Raw genomic sequence first — 18,355 nt, 5'->3', positions numbered from 1 at the left:
GTAAAAAATTACTTTAGTACACTGTCAATAACGTTAACTGATCCAAGACTTAGCAAAAGATCATCTGTGTCACTGTGCCAGGTAACAGTATTCAATATCAAGAATATCAGCAATTGTCCTCATTTAGACTATTAAGTATACATACTAATTTATCAAAAGGGGACTTACCACACTAAAAGTTTTCTGATCTAGCTCTTCAGATTCTTCTGATATAGGAACTGGTTCACTAGATGCAGTAATATGAACCGGAGTATCCAACAATGGCATTTTTTTAGTTTTTTCCTTATTTTCTGATTTGATTTCATTTACCTAAGAACAAGATACAAAAATATTTAAGTACATTTTATTTTGGTCCTGCAATTATAACATATGACAATCCCCGTAACTACTGCATTCTCTTCAATATATAAGAATAAAATCTATGCTGACATTCAATGACAGTACATTTTACTTGCTCTGTGAAATGGAAAAAAAAGAATTTTTTGCACACATTCAGTCCAATTGAGCTATATCATTGGAGATGTATTTCCCCATTTCAAATGCCCGTCCTTTTGGTTTCAGGTAGTAAAAATAAAGCTTCAAATGGCATAAAAGACTTTAATGAAATGACAACTGATCAGATCCAAAACACTTTTTCATCTCAAAATCATTCACTTAAACCTGGTGGCCTTCTCTAGCACTATGTAAGATAAGTAAACCTAGTTACCTTCTCTTCCTTTACTTCTTTTTCTTTCTGTGTGGATTCTTTTACTTTGTTTTCTCGCTTTTCTTTTAATTCTTTCTTATCCTCTTTTTCTTTTTTCTCCCTTTTCAAATCTCTCTTATTTTCCTTTTCTTTGGTCTCTCTTTTTTCTTCAGCTTCCTTCTTTATACCAGTGTCTGGCTCTGGCTTTTCTTCATTTTCTTTTTCTGCTTTAATTTTTTTATGCAGATGTTTCATTGAAACAATCTCATCCTGCAATACGCAAGCATAGATGTCATGTCAAACTGAGTTCCTATCTATAGAAGTTTCGCAACTATCAAATTAAAATACTTTTTATCCGTGCATTTTTTATTTCTGGATGTAGATTTATCAAATCACCTCTTAAAACGGAACTGAATGCAGTTGGCAAAGAAATATGGGAGCTATGCACTCACTTCCTTGATGTGACAAAGCAAGTACTGATTTGGTAGAAGCAGTAGGTATGAGAAATTGTGTCCATTCAACTTGGAATAAAATTTTAATTTAGTCCCTTTTAAAGGCTGTTAGACTGAAGAACTGAAATCTAAAAGGAAGTATGGTCTTGCAAAACTGACCTGACCAGTCAGGACAGTCAAGTAATGGGAGTTGTTAGAAGACCTCTGATCTAATTAGCTTTGCCCCAATCCCATTTAACTGTTTGGAGGTGAACAAAGTATTACTCACTGCCCTTTATAATATTCACTGAGAAGGTCTGAGATGGAAATTAATATTGTTTCAGACACAGCGAAATATTATAAATATTGTTATAACACAGGTGGAAGTATCATTATGTTTGAATTTATTTGAACATACCAGAAAGGCACATACAGAAACTGCTTATCTGTTGCATAAAAACAGATGAAAGACTGTCTAGTACTTGAACTGAACATACTTAGAAGAGGTATGAAGTTACCAGCCCAACCAGGGCTGTGTTTTATTGTTTAGGTGATGGAAATCATGGAAAATTTCTAGCAAAAATCCCATGATTTAAAAACTTTCCTGAAAATTCTAGCAGTAAAATAGTTAAGTTCTAAGTACTACAGAGTATGGAATCTAGGTAGATAAAGCCAGGTGTGTAGGAAGGTTGTAGTTTACAGTCCAGTTTTCAGAAATGCAATTGTTATTCAGTGTCCAAATGTAGTGATGAGTACCTGTTATTAAAAGAGAGGACAGCATTCTAGGCAGTTTCCCAAAACCTAGTCAAGTCAATCAACTGATGGTAGTGTCTTTTCTTTTGAATGGAGATGAAGACTAACAGTCATTTTTAAAGTAGTCTGAAAAATTAATTTGCTTAGTTTTAGAGTTCTGTTGTCCTCGTTAAATTACTGGGAATTGTGGCAACACTTACAGGTCTTAGTCTTATGTTCCAGGCAAATTATTGTAGCTATAAATACAAAGCAGTCTACATTGAATTTTTTTTTATTGCTGGCTTCACATTTTATTCTTCATAGTACAACTTAAATACATACACTGAAAGAGTGGTTAAAAATTACTGTTTTTTCATAGATTTATCATGGTTTTTCTAACACTAATTTTAACTACATGTTTCTGTATTTTTTGTTTTAGAACAAGTTGACAAGTACAATGGCTTGTAGTTGTTTGCTTTAAACCAAGTAGAGAGTATTTTATTGATATATATATAGAATTGCAGTGACTTATTTCAACTGCTTTCAAATTAGCTGTGACATGACCAATTTTATCCAAATTTTTATGTCTAGTGATTTTGCTATGTGATAAACAACAAAAATAAAAAGACACAACAAAAGCATAATACTAAGATTAATAACCAGAAGTAAAAAAACCCAACATGCTTAAATAGTAGTTTTTCTGAAAAACAAGTCATGATATATACACAAGTTTTCATATGCAAGCCTTGAAATGTAATTTTTTATGCTCCTTATTCTAATCGAGTTTGATGATATTTTCCTAGCCTCAATAAAACACACTTTACCTTAAGAATCATTATCAGTAGTTGTAACAAATGAGCAAAAACCCAGTAGTTTTACAACTGTGATTTGCACTTTTAGCAAATACAGTGCTAATGCCTTTAAAAATGCTGAAATTGACCAATATCACTAGTAATTAGACCATAATATTTTTGTAACAATTTGGAAAACTCATAATTCTTCATTTATTAGTTTACCATTAAATTGAAATAGATACAGTTTTCCACGTGCTTGTACTGATACATCAATCGTAGTGGCCGTGGCAAAAGGATGACATTCAGGTGTCCTAATTTTATAAAGCCAAGGAAAAGATAAAATACAAATTGATACTAACAGGATGAACTGAATAGACATCTTTATTGTGTGAAAGATACCTTGTTATTCTCATCATCATCTTCATCTGATTTTTCTGAGGGTTGTGGTGAAGAATCACTTTTTATTTCTTCTTTTAATTTTGCAGCCTTTAGCACCTTATTCTTCTTAGTTCTTGTTTTCCTCCTCTTTGAATTGCCCTGAATACAAATGGATCTATTTAATCATGCCAACTGAGAAGCATCTTTGCACTATATTTACAAAATAATATTTGGTTTTACATCAAAGAGAGGGTTCCTTTTATTTTACTTATTGCCACCACTGACCACCACTTTACTCAGAACTGGAGACAGAGCTTAGTGCAACACTAGAGAATACACACAAATAATAAGAGAATAATACAATATGAAACTTGCAATTAATAGCCTGAGTTTGTCTTATGTACTACGATTAGCAATAGAGTAATACTACACAAAAACTGCAGAACTAAAAAATGAAAAGGATCAGGTGACATGCCCATAAGCATATTGTTTTACCTTAGTAATGAATGCCACATTTTACTTACTGCTCCAGCAAGCCTTTGTGCTTCCTTCCTTGCAAGGTCTTTATTCAGTAATTTAATGAGGTAGTCTGCACGGGTCTGTAACTGCTTTGCCTGGGGTTTCTTATCTGGGTCATCAGGCAAAATCTGAGGAGAAAATGGTAGCATCACAGTTGTGAGTACAGATTATAAACTTTAAATGTTAGCCTGGAGTACACAGAACAGAAAAATCTGTGCAAAAGGACATGGGAAACAATCCACTCCAACTATACCTAGTAAATATGCCAGAATGTTTAAAGCAAAGCAGAATTTCTCCAAAGTTTTCATTTCTCTCCAATGAAACCAATGCAAGCAACCAATGCAGAGTCCTGGAAATTTCCTCAGAGTTTAAAACCAACTCAGGAAACCAGCCTCAGATGTCTGTCTACACTCTGCTATTTCATCTAAGAATTTCCAGGCACCTGTATCAGTCAATCACAGAACTCCTGACTCTGACTCATTCATCTTCTAAATGCAGCTGCCAAGAATATATGTATGTGGTTTCAAAAGCCGGACAAATTAATGAAAGGCAGAAGTAGGAATCATTAAACAAATTTGGACACAAACCTGGCTGCTCAAATTCCAAAGCTATAGGCTGTTGGCACTGTCACAGTTTACTTCATCCCAGGCTTTTCCTCAGTATCTGCTGCCTACTATTGCTAAGAAGCTATTGCACTAATCCTAGTACAGCTATTCTCAATGTTGGGAGTGGAAGACAGCTTCAACTGAAGAACCTGGGGATTAAGCGGGGACGGAGAAACTAAATTAAACCCCTAGAAAACCCTCCCTTCTCAAAAGATTGAGAACACAAAGTTAACAAAACCAGAACATCTCAGATAAAGAAGGAAAAGACTGAAAAAAATCAAATGACACAGGGCCAACCACATGAGAATATCAAAACATGACTGCAAGACCATGCTTCAAAATACTCAAGACCCCAAAATTTATTAATATACCACGAGAAGGATATGAATTATGTATGAAGAACAACTGATGTATAACATTTCTGCAATTTTGTTAATCATAAAATAAACTCTTTCAGTAACACTACTTAGCAGCATCAATACCTAATCAAATAGTCCTTGATAAACTACTGTAGACGACATACCTTCTGTGTCAAACTGAGATCAGGATCCATTTTTATCATTTCCCAGCTGCCATAACCATATTCATAGATGCCTATTAACAAATTGGAATCATCTTCCTTACCCCAATCTATATCAAAATGAGCAGCCTTAGTGTGGCATGGGATGACGTATCTAGAAGAAATATATTAGAAAGACAAATAAATTATTTTTACATCTGAAACTTAGCGAGGGGGAAGGGAACATACTAAAGGTAATGTAACTAGATTTATTTTCTCTGCTAAGATGCTGATAAATTTAAAAAATTAATCCAAATATTTACCATAATATTTTCTTAGTATTTCTATAAAATAGCTATTTAAATCAGCACTGGAATGTGTTTTAAAGCTGATTAAGACTAAAATGTGAAGAACTAATATCTGTCTTTAGCTATGAGTTGTGTGATAGAATTTGCTACCATGAATAAAAGCAAAAATCATCCAAGTGTTCTAACTAAGTGGACCATTTAGGAACCACAAAGCACAAGGTGGCAAGTTTAGAGGGCCTGAAAAACTACTGCTGCACTTTGATATCCCTCTCAAGCAGAGATGACACATTTAGCTCCTCAGCAAGACTGAATTCTAGTCCTAATTACTATTAGTAACTGAACACAGTTCATAACAAATACAATTGACAAGTTAAAGTTGTTACTGGCTTCTGTGGCAAAGGAAGAAAAAACTAAGTACGGCTGTGGAGCAGGTTACCACTGACAGTTCTTAAAGGGAATAGAGGGACAATGTTTTAAATACTGTTGAATCAAAGCTGCAAAAAAAAAAAAAAAAGCTAGTAAGACTTGAGAAGTTTTCTGCATTACTACTCCCTTTAAAATATGCAAAAAACAGTACCTTTTTCTTTCTTCTGGATCTGAAGGAATGGATTTGTGCAATGGTGCCAACTCTTCTTCATGAGAGATGACTAACTTGGCATTTACTTGCACTCCTGAGATTCGGAATGTTGGGCCTTTAACCTTCCCAAGTCTACCTCCTTAAAATAAATGACAACGCTATTAAAATATTTACCTTTACAAATAACATCAGGAAAATATAAGTAAAGCAATTATATTACATCACCTTTTCTTGACCAAATTCTTGAAATAAAAGCTCCAAAATTGAAAAGCCCCTACATAACAGGAATACTTCTAAATACTTCTAAATCAAAAACCTACTGCATTTTTCAGTAGTAAGTCACACACAGAAAGGGGAAAAGTTCACATTACTGTAACACTGTGGTTTTTGTAATCATCCAGTACGCACCCTAACATTTCTGTTTGTATTTCTCTGTTATGATCAGAATGCAAGAACAACTCACTCTTCTTGACATTTTTCACTGTCCCCTCAAGCCCCCTGAACACAGTACCTGCTTTTTCTTGTCCAGATGAATTGTCCTTTAAGGCTTTAATGCATCCATTATGTACGAGCTCTCCTAAACGTCTGAGATCTGTCTCCGATTTATCAACCAGCTCAGCATCTCTAGCTACAGCATCTAACCTGTAATAATAAAAAAAATACTCATTTTTGTACCTCTGAAAATTTGGCAGTTATGAATGATTCTTTCAGACTTCAAAATGAAAAAAATTATCACATAAGTTATCAGTCATCTTTTGTTTCTATTTGGTGTACAATTTTGATCCAAGAAAAAAACCAACAAATTATTCAGGTCTGAGGACAATGAAACAAGAATTGTAAAGAACCCTAACCCTACTGATAAGTTACTGCATATTTCTTTAGAAAAAAAAAAGAATCATTAAATCATAGACATATATGTATCATATGATCATATGCACTATAAATATTTGTAAGGATTAATACTTTTAAGGATGGGAAGTTTTTCTTAAAATAGGAATAAAAGAAAGAAGCTTAAAAATGACAACTGACAATATGTAAAATGCACAACTAACTTTGACAGTCAGAGTGAATAAACTGATGGACTTTCAATAGGTTTATCAAACATGACAAGTGAATGATTATCACCAATGAAGATTAAACAAGTCAGCAGATAAATATAAAGGAAGCATTCCTTCAAATGGCAAGGTCTGTTGCGGGCTGTCTGCACACATACATAAAGAAATGCATACCATACATGAAGAAACAGAAGATACTACACTAAAGTCACACAATACTCAAGATGATGTATTTCCCCTACTAACTGAAGTTTCATAGTACATTCTAATTTTTATAAAAAAAAGATTCCAAGTTACCACACAAATAATAATCAAACAACTTTACCTCTCCAGAGGGCCACCAAATTTCTTGTAACTCTTGATAAACCTAGTAACGGAAAATAATTTTCCCATTTAAATATATGCTTAACAAACAACAAACAACTGTGTACGTATATAAGAATGAAAACTGAACATGGATTTACTGTAAATGAAGATTTCAGACATCATGTTATGTGTAATTACACAGTTATTAAAAAGAGCAATCTCCAAAAGGTAATTGGAAGATGTCAGAAAATGACATGAAAGATACTCTTTGTTGAAATATCTAAGCAATGGAAAGAAACTGGAGATATTTGGAAAGGAAATTAAATACAATTTTTTAAAAAATTAAAAAAAGAAGAAAGAAAACTTCCTCAACAACAAAATTGCTTGTGCAAGCAAAAGAATAGCCTTGAAAAAAGTACCAATTTGTCTCGCTGTTAGATGAGATAGAAAATTATCTTTGAAGTTATTCCTCTAAAAAAGTACTCTGAAAACTTAACAGCATTTTAGAGAAACGTGCATACCTAAATTTCAGAAGCAAAGTAGTATTTCACAAACGCAAAAATGTTAACCAAAAGAATTCCTCCTCTACCAAAACAATACTTCAGCATATTTAGCATATACAGAAGGGACCGACGATAGTACAAGTTTCAAATAGGATTTTATATTTTCTTAGTTTTAAAAAAGTAGGATATAACAATTCAATTCTAGTGCCAAGAAGTTTAAAAAGGAAACAAAATCCAATCAATTTTTTTTTCGTTTGTCACCAAATAGATGTAACATATTCTTTCAGCACTGCAGGTTTTAGATAAATTGGTGGAAAGCAGGTTACTTTGGTTGTTTATTTTTAAAGGAAAGTTCACACCTTGTAAAATCACTTTCAGTAAATATCCTGTAAAATTACTGTCTTCATAGGCTGCAGGAACTAAAAATTGCAACCAATCATGAATGATTTTCAAACCTAATTTTATACCCCATTAAAATGGGTTCAAATTCTTGCCATAACAGTTCACTATGTCAGCGCTACAAGGTAAAAACCTAAATGCCTAGAATAAAAAGATTTCAAATAACTTCAGGAAAAACAGATTACCAGCTGCAGTTTTGAGACTAGTAATAATATTATTAATAAAAATAAAATTAATTTCTTGTACCTTTAAATATGCATATCTTACCGCCTTATCTCTGCATCACTAAATCCTTTAATATTTTCTCGAGGAATAGTTCGTGGTCTTCCACGCTTTTTTGGCTTTTTTCTTTCTGAGATGGAGTCACTATCAGATCCAGAGTATCTTCTACTCCTACTGCGCCTCCCTTCACTGCCATTGAAGCTAATCTGGAATTCCCGAGCAAGCAAGCCATGTAAATAACAAATATAAGCAAGTTTTACCAGCTCTGCCAAAAAAATGTGTTCAGAAAAGGAAAAAAAAACCCAAAAGCAACAAACTACATCAAAAGCAACACAGAACTATAAGACCAGAACCGAGAGACACCTGTTTTGCACAATTTCTCATCCTTGGAAGCATGTATATTTCTTCAAGTTCTTTTTGTCTTTCCTCCTCTTCTATTCGTCGCCTCTGGACCTCGGGAATGATTTCTTCCCAATTTCTTGAATTTCTTTCTGGTTCCAACTCAATATCATCCTCATCCATATTGGAGAAGTTGGCCACCTTGTACATTAAAACGTATATATTTTCATCAAGTCAATAATGACAAAATTTTTAAAAAACTAATCAACTACTATTTTAGGAAAACAAATTTACAGATGCCATATTTTATGCATTTATACATATAGTATTTACATATTTAATCTATTTATATATATGCTATTATTTTGTAAGATATATATAAAATTTATAAATATGTTTCATGAAACAGTCTCTACTGAAAGTACTTTTATTCATTTAGGAAAGACATACTCCTTTCAGCCTGGGCTAAGACAAGACACAAGGAGAATAATGCCCCTCACAGCTGTATGATTGTTGTTTAACTTCCTTCAAAATAGGGCTAGCAATATTTAAACACCTGATTTAATATGAAACTATAATAATATAAAACTAACCAAACATTAATACTATGCAGATATCAAAATATGTTGTGAATGAGTGATTAGCAGGAGAGCTATTTAATAATCTCCTGAACTTAACCAACATATCACGCTCTGCTTTTTTTTGGCACACGTAATACGTTTAACTGATAACACTTAAAAATACTTGGCATTCCAAGTTTACTTTGGGGTTAAAAGCAACTTGGAGAAGTGATCAGCTAAGAAACATGAAGAATATATTGCATTTAATGATACTATAGCTACTTAATAACAAAGGCAGTAAATAAAACACAAAATTAAAATTCTAATAATTAACACATTCATAAATACATCTCATTTTATTATGAAAATACATTACGTATTTTTATCTGTTTATACTGATGGTAAGTATCCTGTAGAGGCAGAAGAACATTTTACTAGGAAGTGACACATAATTGACTTATTGAGGCATGTATTTCTGAAGAATGAAGAGATAGATACGTAGAAGAGACATAGTACTGTTTAAAGAGGGAAATATAATTATGGCAGGAAGGAGGGAACAGAACCATACCTTGAACTGCGAAAGCAACTCATCTCCTACAGTTAATGGACCTGGCTCATTTTCCCGAGTTTCAGCCCTCTTCAGTATTTCATCTATATCCATTTCCTGAGGATAAAAAAAAGAAGTTTCTCTTTACAACTAAGTAATTCATACATATTTTTGGCTGTTTTATCTACCTACTCCAGAAGTGCTACTTACTAGAGGCTCCTGCTCTTCTCCTTCCGGTTCTTTAAAAAGTTCCTCAGCACCAAACTTCAAAATTGCCGACAGCTCCTCTTTATTAAAGGGTGTTGAGCTGAAATAAATGATGTTTCATGAAAAACATTTTAACTTGTTAACTTGGAAAAGTTCTCTATAATCATGAGTCAATCAAGCTTTCTTTTTACTGTTAAATATAAACTTTTCATATATTCGAGATATGTATTTAATACACAAATAAAAATCTACAAAGACTTTGTATCTTATGTTTTGTCTTTTATTTACAAGTGAAAAATTCTTAAGGGAAAGTTGACATAGAAACAAAACACAAAGGTACCTTGAAGGAGTAGAGCCTGTATGTAACACAGTTTTCCCTGTAGTGTCCATTCTCTGAATTACTAAATGATCTAACACCATCTTTTTCTTGGCTCGTTCAAGAATATCTTCTTCTACCGTTCCTTTTGTGACTAGTCGATAAATATTAACCTATGTGTATTTAAAAAATAAAAAGTTTAAAAGCAGAAATCTCAGTCTTCATTACCTAACTTCTGAATTTTTTCATGGGTTTCAAATATGAAATACTAGTTTAATCACATTACCAGTCTTTACAAAAAAGGCTTTTTAAAAAAAACCCAAATAAATAGTCTTAGACTTTTCTTTATAAACTTCAATGACTTGGCACAAGCATTGCCAGACTGTATGTCCTCTGTAAGAAGGAAGCAATCCTATTGAGAACTAGCATATTTAAGCTTTGGGGATGTGCCTGATGTAGCAGTTATTTTGTAGAATGACATCATGCCAATGAAAGTAAGACAGACAAGTCCACAACTCTTCTCTCTCTCCCACTCAAATGCCACAGCTGCCATATTATTTTTTCCTGCATGACACTTAGGAAAAAAGAAATGAGCACTGCTAACATTTCTGGACATACACAAAAAGTATTAGTTATTCTCAAAAATAAATGAGTACTGAATGGTGCAGAGAGTGGACAGCTGATGTAAAGAACTGTCCTACAGGTCTGGAGTTTAAACTGAGTGTGTTTACCTGTTTCTTCTGTCCAATTCTATGTGCTCTAGCCTGAGCTTGCAGATCATTCTGTGGATTCCAGTCAGAATCAAATATAACCACAGTATCAGCAGATGCCAAGTTGATACCTAATCCTCCAGCTCTGGTAGACAGTAAAAAGCAGAAGTCCTGAAATGATAAAGTAGGAAATAGTTTTATATACATCACTTGTAATATTCATAAAGGAACCAATATACTTCATGCAGTATGTGGTGTGGACTATAAAGCCATATACTACCAAATCTGTAATCCTTCCATGCTTAAAGCTTTAAATATAAAGCAAACGTTGATTACAGATTTTTTTCATCAAGTTACTGACTTCTCAACAGTTTAAAGGAAGCAGTATCCTATATGAGGATCACTGAGCAAGACATCCCAACAAAACCAGACTGGCCAAAAAATACCAAATCTTACTGTCAAAGCCTTTAATGTTACAAAAACCCTCTCCCACCCTCCCTGCCCCAAGCCCTGGAAGACTAACAGAGCAGGGAAAGCACTTGAGCCTACAATAACTGATTAAGCAAAAAGAAGAAGAGAAGCAAAAATCTTCTGCCAAGTTCAATGCTGCTCAGCATATTCATAAACAGTATGAAAATGGGTAAGGAGCAAGAAGAAAAAACCCTATATGCAATACAAAGTTATTGAATCAGTCTTTTGTAACGAAGAAAGACTGTAGGAGGATATTGAGACATGCAAAAAACCAACATATGAAATTGAACCTAAAGTAAAGCAGGTTAAAAAACCACAAACAAACCAAATTTTCAGTAGAGTTACAAGAAACAGCAACCATTACACTAAGGAGAGTCCTGTGTTCAAGATCTTTATTTCTTGGTAGCCGTTAGTTCAGTAATACAAAAACTCCACAAAATCCCCTCCAAAATATCATGGAATTTTAGGAAATAAAAATAAATTGAGAGCATTCTTTTTCTTGCTGCACAAATGAAGAGTTTGCCTCACTTTTAGAAATGCATGATTAAAATTCTTTTTCATTTCAGAACCTGCACAGTGTAACTGCTAAGATTTCAGAAAATGTCAACAATGTCTATGAAAGAACTTTGAAAGAGAGTTAGCTTTTCTATTAAACATGGAGTTTGGTCCTTCTCCCTCCACAAAGGAGACAAGCTCAGCAGCAACTAACAAATGCTATCTTCAAGTACGAATTAAACCAAACAAACTAAACTTCAAAAATCAATGACCAACCAACCTCCCTTCCCCCATATCTGAGAGTGTAGGACAAAATATTTAAACCAACCCAAAGGTATGAAATTGCTTGCATCATAGGAATGCTAAATAAGGTACAAATATTCCAGTTCAGAAGCTAAAGAATTCTCTAACAGATGCCTACATACCCACTAGTTCCTCACAAAGAATTAGTGACTAGAACTAGAAATCAGTACTTTACTATTTTTTCCATGGCATGTAACAGGTGGCAATAAATGAAGATAATAGGAATCGTATTTGAAACAAGTAAAATATGACTGTTAGTGCAAGGATATATGAAGTCAGTTCTGCCCATCATCAAAGGATTTCTGGATACTAACTGCTTAAGTTCAGCACTGTTGTAAGCATTATTAAATTTTACACAGGAACAAAGCTAGGGTTAAAATTCTACAGCATTTATAGAGCAATTAGCTACCATTTCCCTAATTTATGTGTTTTCTACTTAACCTCTTCTTAAAAAAATTATATTATACAAACCTTATACTCTAGGCAGTAGCAATGACTTTCCAACCTTAATGATACATTCCTCACTTTTTTCAGCCCTCCTTTTTTGTGCAATGTCTCTTTGCAAAGACATTGAAAAAATAAAACATGTTCCTCAGGAAAAGAATACCATACCTCTGATCCTTCTGCATTAAAATGATCCAGTGCTTGTTTCCTCAATTCCCCTTTTATTGATCCATCAAGTCTCTAGAGAGATTGAGAACTACAGTTAAAAAGTAATTTTTATACTATATTCAATATCAGAGCAACTTCAATTGTCATCTGCCAAAACTGTTATGTGAAGGGGAAAAAAAGTAAATACACAGCCCACATAATTTTTAATTGATCTGTTTCACTTCAAAATAACATCCATCAAAGAGCCAGTCCCTTTCAAGAAAAGAAGACATTTTCTTCCATGTTTTTTTAATCAAAAGGGATAAAGGTCACATAATCACAAACAAAGCTGAAAGGGTCTGCTGAGGATGATCTTGTCTAAATCCCCGACTCAGGCAGGGACAGCTAAAGTATGCTACCCAAGGTCATGTCCAAGTAGCTTTTGGACCTCAACAAGAGACAGAAATTTCACAACCTCTGGACAATCTGTTCCAGTGCTTTGACACCCTCACAGTGTGAAGAAAAAGAATTTTAAATATTCAAGATCAAAACTTCTTAGCTGCTATGACCAGCAAGTTTCTTACCTGAAATGGGAATTGACGATATTTCAGATATTCTGCCAGGATGTCCAGCATCCTTACCATCTGTGAGAAAATCAGGACTCTGTTGCCGCGTTCTCGTAGACGAATCAGTAGCTTGTCAAGAAGGATTAGTTTCCCACTGCTACGTATTAAATGCTACAAAACCCAAGAAATATACATTGCAAAATAAATTAATCTCAACACTAATACACACTGGTATATGCTGAACATTCTTCTGAGGTTTGCTTTTGTTTCTATTACTGTGGGCAGAAAAATAGAAGGCAAATTCTGACATTCCTGAAGAATATTGCAGTTTAAAACATCCATAAAATAATACGTAATTAAAACTGGGCCTATTTATTTATTCAATTCTCTATCAATTATTCAGTTCCAATTAAGAATCAAAAAATACTTCACTGTAAAAGCCCAAGATACACGTTTTGTGGAAAATTTGCTTCTCCTTAATACAGCTCAAGAAGAACTAATGAACGGCCAAGGCACCATAAAATTCTGTGAAAACTACAGATGCAAAACCTCTCTTTTCTTTTTTTAATTAAAAAGTGACATTACCTGTAAGGCCTCCTGTTTATTATAGAATTCATTATCATCTGGTGGTTTAATGAGGTAGCAATGGTTGCAACACTTCTTGAGTTCCATCATGATGTTCAAAAAGCCTGAGGTACTGCCTTTAGAACCTTTGCTAAGGGCTTTATAATTCCTGGTTAAAATCCATCTATGAAATAAGATGTACAATATTAGTAATTTCTAACCACATGTGGAAGTAAGACAGATGTAAGCTGTCAAAACACGAACGAGCTAAAAAAACCAAAAGCATCTCCGAAAAGAGTATATATCAATATCCCAAACAAAACAAACGACGTGAACAGACATTAGACCAATGCAATTCCTCAGCCCTTGCTTCACAGAATTTTATTGCTGTGAAACCCTATAGAAGCCTCAACTTCTGCACAGTATAAAAACCACTGTAATTCAGTAAACTGTACATAGACATATCACTTAAACAGCAGAATATACAAAGAGTTGGTACATACTTGTAGTATTGCTTCTGCAACGCACTCATTTCCATCCTCAGAATTTGCTCAACTTTAGCAGGTAAAGACTTTTCTACATCTTTTTTAACTCTTCTCAGCAGAAATGGTTCAAGCTCTTTGTGAAGACTTGCATAACCATACTCTCTCCCTTTGCCATGCTCCTCTTCAAAATCTTCCCATGAGGAAAACCTTCAACATAATAAAGTATAAGCACAAAATAGTTACATACTGTGAACACCCTGATGAAGCAAAATTCAGGAAGACAGGTAAAACAGACACAGAACATGTATACATATCCCACAAAAACACACATACACTCAGATTTCTTCCCCACTCCCTTCTGTTTTATCCAATTTCTGAATTTTCATCTCCCAAGAAATCCCAGATATTGTGCCTGTAAATAGAAGAATGGAATTTTCCAAAAATGTCTACAGAATGAAAACTTCTGATTCCACAAGGGAAATGCAATGTTTTTCTTTTTCTGCAAGGACTTGTCTAGATAGTTGAAGAAAATTCCATTACTATGTTTTATCAAGATGGCATAAAAAGCCTAGACATCCATCTCTTGCCTTGTCTAGAGGGTGTGCAAGAAAACAAGAATATACTTTAAATGTGCCTTGCAGCTTCTGTGGTCTAGCTGATGTGTAGCTATTATCTGTAGACCTGAAGGACCGAGTTTATGATCAAACAAATGAATAATGGCTACCCAACCTCACTGGCTTGTAGTGTTCTGAGGAAGTCAATAAAATCTTGAACTGAACAGAGCTATGGTTGTTTGGCATTTATAAGATGTCAGAAGGAACACATCTTTTCACACACGAGCTCTAGTTTACCTTAGGTTTAAACGAGCCAGTACAAAATCAGGTCAATGCAATAAGCTTACCATTTGCAAAACATATAGGAAAACCAGCTATCTGATTGAATTACAGGATATTTGGTATCTTGACACAGATTTCTTTTTATTAATAGTACTAAGTACTACACTACTACAGCACTACACTAGTACTAACTAAGAAAGAATTCATTCTTCTTCCTCCAGAGCAAATCTACGTGGTTCTTCTCTTAGGCTAAGACAAAGCCTTTTTTCCAGGTTCTACCCATACATCAATCCATTACTTTTGCACACTGCTAAAACGGGAAAAGGCTACCAGCATTACTTACCTAAAGCAGCATGAAAAGACATACACACGTACTTTATGTAGGATATTTAAGCTGTCTTTCAGTGCAATTCCCTACTTCTACTGATTCTCACATCACTACACTACTTCACTATAAGAAACTTGATAAAAAACTCCTTCTTACTTTTCTGGCATGATGAAGTGCAGTAAAGACCAAAGCTCTTTGAGAGAGTTTTGCAGAGGGGTTCCAGTAATAAGAAGACGATGGTTAGACTTAAAGTCTATCAAAGTTTTGTACAGAAGAGAGTCGTCATTTTTTAAACGATGAGCTTCATCAACTCCTATGAATGCCCAATTCAGACCACCAAGGAATGACTTGGAAAAGAAATGGGGAAGGGGGGAAATATTATTCAAATTAACACATTTCATGACTTCCCACATTATATAATCCAAATAATTTCCAATTACTTCTTGTAAAAGAAGTAATAAACCCAATAATGATAAACCAAATCATTTCTTGGTTTATTTTAATTAAAATAGCAGCTATTTGTTTTTAGTACTAATTATGGCTTTTACATTTGCCAGGTTCAATGAAAAGCTATGTAGTCGTCCTTAGAAAACATAAATTAAATTTATTATTTTAAAAAATGCCCAGAAGTCAGACCCACATTTTTTCACATGGCAGGAAAAAAAACCCAAACTATTATTGACTTCTTCCCATACAAACAAACGAAGTAAACAAAGTCAAGTGCTTCTTGAGTAACTGTACCAATTTCCACATACTGTTAGGAGGATTAACAATAACTCTGTGTGCTATCATTACACACACAGTATTAATACATGTACACGTACTACTGTATGCACAACATCACAAAAAAAATATATGGGATTTCCTAGTTTTGTATCATATTTGGAACTAAGGATTGGGTTCTGTTTCAGTTCCTTGACGGTGGTCTGCAAAGAAGTAGGGCATTAATCTGGGAGGAAATCATTACAGACTCTCAAGTAAACTGAAGAAAATTAAGTGTTACCCACCTCAGACAATGGGAAAAGGCTGAAAGCCTCACCACAAATACATAAAATCTAGACGTGTTTAAAATAAGAAAAGCCCCCACAGGAAAGAAAAATCAAAACTCCAAACTGTCGTATTTTCAAAAGCAAAAACCTTCAGACTTTCCATAAATCAAATACACACAAGTCTAAAGAGAATTCTATATTGGGGGGAATTATTTTTGTCTCCCAAGAGAGGGGCAATTACCTTATCCTTTAGCAAAATTTCATATGTTGTTAAGAGTATGTTAAATTTCAATCGCTTGGTCTGTGGATGCATCCATTCGTGAGTTCTTATCTACAAAAACAAACAAGTAAACAATAAGCTGCAGAAAAAAAGGTCTTGCTGACTGGAATCAATTTAAATACTGCAACATGTAGATATTTAATAGCATACAACAATAGGATAATGAAACAGAAGGACAACACACATATATATAACATTTACATATAAATGTATATATATTAACATATATACATTTTACACATAAATATGTACAAATACATATACACACTAGATATATGTATATATACGTACATACACATATATAACATACAAGAACTTTTTACTTTAATGGGTATGATTACTAATATGAACAAACTAACAACCTTTCAGGAAATAAAATAAGATCATGACTGGCTTTCTTACATACTTATTTTCAGTACATCCACCTAAATAATCACATGACAGAAGACAGCTGGTTTTCAAATGCAAGACCAAATTTTTAACTCTGTTTACTATTAAGCAAAAAGGAAATTTCTCACACACACCTACACGAGATCAAAATCCAAGCTTTCAATTCACATTTTAAAGACATAGGGCTTCAGCAAATACTTGCTCAGTCCCAACCAAAGTATTTAAGATACACAGATGATAAAAATATGAAATATGTCTTGTTAATGTACAAGACTTTCCAATGACAAGGAGAAATACTCACCATATTTCTACTAGTTATGTCTCCTAAATAAACTACAGCATTCATCTGAGGAGCCCAGGTTTGAATCTCTCTTTGCCAAGATGTCAAGGTAGAAAGTGGCACAACCAACAAGAAAGGTCCATACAATTGGTGCTCATGAAACAGATAGTTCAGAAAAGAAATTGTTTGTATTGTTTTACCCAGACCCATTTCATCTGCGAGAATACAGCTATTCCCTCTAAAAAAAAAAAAAAAAAAAAAGAAAGAAAGGGGGGGGGGGTGTGGAGATGGGGAAGGTTTGGATAAAAAGAAATTATTATCTTTTGAGCATAAACCCACTCATAAAAGTTTTCAAGATTTTACTACTATACACTTTGAAGAAATATATTTACACTGTTTTTCCATACAAAGATTTCCAATCCCTCTTAAATTAATGAAAAGGTCACAAGTAGTCCTTCTGAGTCTAATTTGAAAGGTTTAACACTAATGTTGACATTCCAGAAATGTTTGGGTTTTCTCATTTTACTGTTATAGGTTTGTTGGTTGTCTTAAAAATATGAGTTATCCCATTGAAACTAAAAGCAAAGTAATGACACATCTTAGCTGGTTTTTTGTTAATAAATGCCATAGAAAGATAATTTTGGTACTACTAGATACTACTAGAGCAAAACTAGCCCCTTCAGACCTCTACTTTGAGCTTACAGTATGAAAGTCTACAACTTAAAAAAATAGAACACCCAACAGAAAAAAACATTTCAATACTTTGCAAATGCTTGCAATATACAAACAAATTCGAGACTTTTGAGACTACTTACTTGCACCATGAGTGAGCAAGCCAATTCAACCCATTTAATTGATAATCTCTTAACTCTAAACTTTCGTGTCCTCCAATGTAAGATGGTTGCTTCTTTAGTGCAACAAACCGTGGCCTTTGTTTTAGAACCTGTGAAAAGCAAATTGATCATCCGTCACATGATCATCGTCATATTGAACTGTAACTGACTGAAATTACCAAGAGATCTTCCTAGAGAAAAGTAACAGGAGGTATTTAGATCATCAACTCTAGTTTTCATCCATCAATGGAA

General features: G+C 33.8%; 1 protein-coding gene across 2 annotated transcripts in view; it reads right to left on the bottom strand.

Annotated features, from left to right (window-relative positions):
• The window catches only part of CHD1 (chromodomain helicase DNA binding protein 1), a 52,715-nt gene that overhangs the window by 8,035 nt on the left and 26,325 nt on the right, over positions 1 to 18,355 (bottom strand). For both annotated transcript variants that reach the window (XM_088157040.1, XM_088157041.1), the window contains exons 11-32: positions 18,086 to 18,213; positions 17,292 to 17,508; positions 16,562 to 16,651; positions 15,488 to 15,678; positions 14,186 to 14,374; positions 13,704 to 13,866; positions 13,137 to 13,289; positions 12,574 to 12,645; positions 10,714 to 10,863; positions 10,007 to 10,155; positions 9,670 to 9,766; positions 9,481 to 9,576; positions 8,377 to 8,553; positions 8,059 to 8,219; positions 6,909 to 6,950; positions 6,040 to 6,170; positions 5,529 to 5,667; positions 4,668 to 4,818; positions 3,545 to 3,667; positions 3,042 to 3,179; positions 707 to 955; positions 169 to 309 (exon numbers count right to left, since the gene is read on the bottom strand). In XM_088157040.1, the coding sequence (XP_088013166.1) occupies positions 169 to 309; positions 707 to 955; positions 3,042 to 3,179; positions 3,545 to 3,667; positions 4,668 to 4,818; positions 5,529 to 5,667; positions 6,040 to 6,170; positions 6,909 to 6,950; positions 8,059 to 8,219; positions 8,377 to 8,553; positions 9,481 to 9,576; positions 9,670 to 9,766; positions 10,007 to 10,155; positions 10,714 to 10,863; positions 12,574 to 12,645; positions 13,137 to 13,289; positions 13,704 to 13,866; positions 14,186 to 14,374; positions 15,488 to 15,678; positions 16,562 to 16,651; positions 17,292 to 17,508; positions 18,086 to 18,213 (3,147 nt within the window). The remainder of the gene's footprint in view (positions 1 to 168; positions 310 to 706; positions 956 to 3,041; positions 3,180 to 3,544; positions 3,668 to 4,667; positions 4,819 to 5,528; positions 5,668 to 6,039; positions 6,171 to 6,908; positions 6,951 to 8,058; positions 8,220 to 8,376; positions 8,554 to 9,480; positions 9,577 to 9,669; positions 9,767 to 10,006; positions 10,156 to 10,713; positions 10,864 to 12,573; positions 12,646 to 13,136; positions 13,290 to 13,703; positions 13,867 to 14,185; positions 14,375 to 15,487; positions 15,679 to 16,561; positions 16,652 to 17,291; positions 17,509 to 18,085; positions 18,214 to 18,355) is intronic.

The sequence above is a fragment of the Sturnus vulgaris genome, chromosome Z (assembly GCF_052056855.1).
Source record: "Sturnus vulgaris isolate bStuVul1 chromosome Z, bStuVul1.hap1, whole genome shotgun sequence".
Lineage (NCBI taxonomy): Eukaryota > Metazoa > Chordata > Aves > Passeriformes > Sturnidae > Sturnus > Sturnus vulgaris.
Note: the sequence above shows the minus strand (reverse complement) of the source record. Positions and strands in the feature narration are given on the sequence as shown.